Source organism: Anguilla rostrata, chromosome 18 (genome assembly GCF_018555375.3).
Source record: "Anguilla rostrata isolate EN2019 chromosome 18, ASM1855537v3, whole genome shotgun sequence".
NCBI classification, from domain to species: domain Eukaryota; kingdom Metazoa; phylum Chordata; class Actinopteri; order Anguilliformes; family Anguillidae; genus Anguilla; species Anguilla rostrata.
This window is the reverse complement of record NC_057950.1, coordinates 3392748-3396450: the sequence shown is the minus strand read 5'-3', so window position 1 is coordinate 3396450 and position 3703 is coordinate 3392748. Positions and strand designations below refer to the sequence as shown.

General features: G+C 47.7%; 1 protein-coding gene across 1 annotated transcript; it reads right to left on the bottom strand.

Moving 5' to 3' along the window:
• Positions 1–1512: 1512 nt before the first annotated feature.
• Positions 1513–2357, bottom strand: LOC135244840 (MARVEL domain-containing protein 1-like). Its single transcript, XM_064317429.1, has one exon. It carries the CDS (start codon positions 2055–2057, stop codon positions 1569–1571), a length of 489 nt encoding a protein of 162 aa, XP_064173499.1. The 5' UTR covers positions 2058–2357; the 3' UTR covers positions 1513–1568.
• Between the last annotated feature and the right edge of the window lie 1346 nt (positions 2358–3703).

Below are 3703 nucleotides of genomic sequence, written 5' to 3'. Positions count from 1 at the left end.
CGGGATGTGTGTGTACCCTCCGTCGGCGTTCCTGTAAGACGTTCCTGCCTCTTTCCCAAAACGCCAAAACCGAATGTACTACTCCCCCCTGGGAATGTCAGGCTCACATCGTGTCCCTGCTCTGGGCATGAGAGGCGCTCCTGAAGCTCACAAACAAGAGCTTGGGGAGAGCACAGAGTGTTCGAATTATTGGGACATAGCTACGCAAGGAAAACTGGGGGTCGTGTTGCATGCACCGACTGTTGTTAAAAAAAAAAAATTTTTTTACTTTTTAAAAAAACATTAGTTCCACCTGATTAAGTCAACTTAAACGACAGCATTCTCAGTGTTAAATCAATTCTAAGACTCCAGGAGGGACGATACGAACTCTCATTACAGACAGAAATGACTCTCGTGAATCTCGGAGTTGATCTTTCACTGAAAAGTGCTGTGTTGGTCATTCCTGGCCGTATAAGTAGCAGCAGGGCGTGCGGCAGCCTGAAAAGTTCTCCGGGGAAAAAAGGGGTAAAACTGAAACGGGGAGAAAGCGTTTGGTTGTACCTCAGGAATGCAATAACATTTCCCTTTCAGATAAAAACACTTTCCCTAGTGTGGTACACCGTGTATCTATCTGCGTCTATTTTAACAATGGTTTCCTCCCGGAAACAAGGTTCTTCACAGGCCTCTGTCTTCCATCTCTCTACACTTTTCATGCAGCAAAAGATAAAGACCAGATTTTCACACCAATCACAGACATAACTGGTGGAAACACAAATGATCACAAGCAAAGAAATAAATAAGATAAAGTATTTAATGTCTCTCTAGTGCTTAGTGATATTGATTTTATTTAGCAGTGTTTGGTGTTCAGTTTACATTTAACAGAAAAATACCTCAGCAAAAGCACACTGGGCTGTTGAAGATTCTGTTTGTCCTTTCAGACAGAGTGTTCAGTTCTAAATCTAAATAGCATAGTCTAGGCTATGTTCAGTTTCCATACACTACTGTTAGGAGGTGACACACACTCGCTGTTTCACACTTGATCATTTGCTATCCGCTTTTGAGGCTCACGTGCGTTCTCAGACCAAACAGGAATGCCTGAGGAGGCTTGCAGTGCAATCTCCATCTGCTCTGGAATGTAAATGTGAATGTCAAGATCTCTCCGGAACACAAGCACCACCACTGGGACATACTGAGGTCATGTTGACAGATCATTTCCTTTCAAGGACCAAACTCATTAGCTCTCTAACTTAGTTAGCTATAAGTTAATTACTTTTCTGAAGCGTGTAATTGCTAGCTTGTCTTCTCGTAAAACATTTCACAAAAATCACAAACGCTGAGGAAGATATACTTTTCAATTAGTCCTTGATCTTGGCAGTGTCATTAAATTACTGTAACAAATATCAACAAACCTGTTTGCTCTGAACCAGGGACAAAGCCTCTGCTTTAGTGTACAGAAAATGCCTCCCTTTTTTTTGGTCTCTTGATTGCCATACCGTGCATTAGCTCCCGTTGTCTCTGGGCTGAGCGTGTGTAAGTGTGTAACTAAGTCGAGCCGGCCGTGGAAGCTTCCCTCTCCGGCTCCCGCTCCCTCACGCCACGGTCAGCTTGCCCCGCTGCTTCCGGCAGCATCCGTGCACGGTGGAGACGAGGTAAGCGGCGGCGTCGAGGCAGGCGAACACGGACGCGGCGAGGTAGACCTTGTACAGGCAGCTGTGCTGGTACGCGTCCAGGTTGCAGTACGAGTACTTCTCCGTCTTGTAGATCGCCACGCCGACGGCGGGAAGGTAGAGCAGGGTGGCGGCCAGGTCGTGCGCGACATTGCTGGGCAACCAGCGATCGCCGCCCACCAGGGGGACGAGGTCCTGCTTGCCCAGCAGGGTGAGGAAGAGGAGGGCGACGGTGAGGAGCCAGAAGAGGACGGCCACGAAGAGCACGAAGTGCATGGACCCCTCGTACTTGTTGGCGGCGATGGTGACCCACAGGCTGGCCCCCAGCAGGATCTGGAGGACCCGCAGGACCCCGTAAGGGCTCCTGAGGATCTCCGCCGCGCTCTTCCTCGCCTGCGGCTGGGGGGGCATCTCCACGGCAACTGGCTGGCTGGGATCCCCTCTCCTGGGGAAGGGGGGTGACCCAGGTTTTTTTTGGTTTTTTTTTTTTTTAGAGCTGAAAAGGAAGAGGGTGAGAGGAGGAGACAAAAAGAAGGAACGCTTAAGCAAGCGGGACGGAGACAGCCGGAGTAGTTTTTTGGAGTTTTTTTTTTTTTGCAGCCTCTAGGTTTTGAAATTGGTCTTCTCCGTTTTGTGTCTTCCGCTTCCTCTGAGTCTGACTGGGTCTGCAGCCTCTCTTCCTCCCTCCCTTATTTTTCTTCCAGTGGGTGGGTGTGCGAGGCGGGGAGGACGGGGGCTGGCCTGAAATTTAAAGCCTTCCCCCCTCCTCCATCACGGTCCGGCAAGGCTGCATCTGTGTGTGTGTGTGTGTGTGAATGTGTGCCTACGCACGCATGTGTGTAAAAATGTAGCTCTTCAACGACCACGTATACTGTTAGACTAGTCTGTCTGCACACCGTTAAACTTAATTCTTATCTGTAAAAACTTTCAGATATTAAGAACTGATCCCAGTTTGGTCCATCCTGTAAAAACTCCCGTGAGCACTCTGTCTACAGCATAACTTCACAAGGAAAGTTCTGATTTTTTTTCTTCTTCTTTAAACCTTGCAGAGACAGGAGTGGGGCAGGAATGATTTATCGTGTTTTACCGCTGTCTAAAACATGAAGCGAATCGAGTTTCTTCTGACAAAAAGCTCTCTGCAATGTGGTGGCAGTGGTGGGGAATACTGAGACAACCAGCTCATTCTCCCTGCCAAACTATTCTCTACCGTCTATGCACATCGAGCACACATTTGTTCTTAACGTCTTCATAAGCATGGCGAGCTTCTCCGCAACGCAACAGTAGCGATGCAGGCGGCTTGGTACGAAAGGGAGCCCGAAAGCATTTTTGGGTGTGAGGTGGGGCATTTCTCACGAGAAGAGAGGAACTGTTCAGCTGCTGGAGGCGGTGCTCTTCACGCCTAAATCGAGTTCAGACCTTCGTACTTGAACCGGGGCGGCTGTGTAGTACAATTGTTAAGGCCTTGGCCGTTGTCCAATTACCAGGTTGGACACTGCTGTTGTACCCTTGAGCAAAAGGTACTTAACTTGCATTGCTTCAGTGTATATGCAGCTGTATAAATGGATGCAATGTAAAAGAGGTTGTGTGAGTCGCTCTGGTGGATAGGAGCGTTTGCTAAATGCCTGTAAGGTAAGCTTAGCCTGGGAGAGCATGCATGCCAGCACCATGTCTGAAAGTCCTGGGTTACATCCAGCCAGCCTGCACACTCTTTACTTAATCACCCCCCCGCCCCCCACCACCACACCCTCGTTTGGGTGCCCAAGACTCCCATAATGTCTGGAGTATAAGTGCCCATTAAATAATGAGCTATATCAAGGTGAATCCCCTCTATTCTGTAAATATGTTACCTCCCTTAGGAAAAAGATAAGGCGTGTGAGCACACGTTGAGATGTATCATCCAAAATTCTCGGAATCATCATGTTAAATATAACCTGAAATATGTGGCATGTGTTTTAGTGTTTAATTAGATATTTCCACTTTTATGCGTATTGTTTCATGCGAACAGTAAAGGAATGTGCTTTTCAGTCTGAAGCTTCATAATACAAGCATATTTTTAA

Bases quoted from the DNA above. Each gene is read 5' to 3' on its own strand.
- LOC135244840 (XM_064317429.1), bottom strand. From the start codon at position 2,057: ATGCCCCCCCAGCCGCAGGCGAGGAAGAGCGCGGCGGAGATCCTCAGG.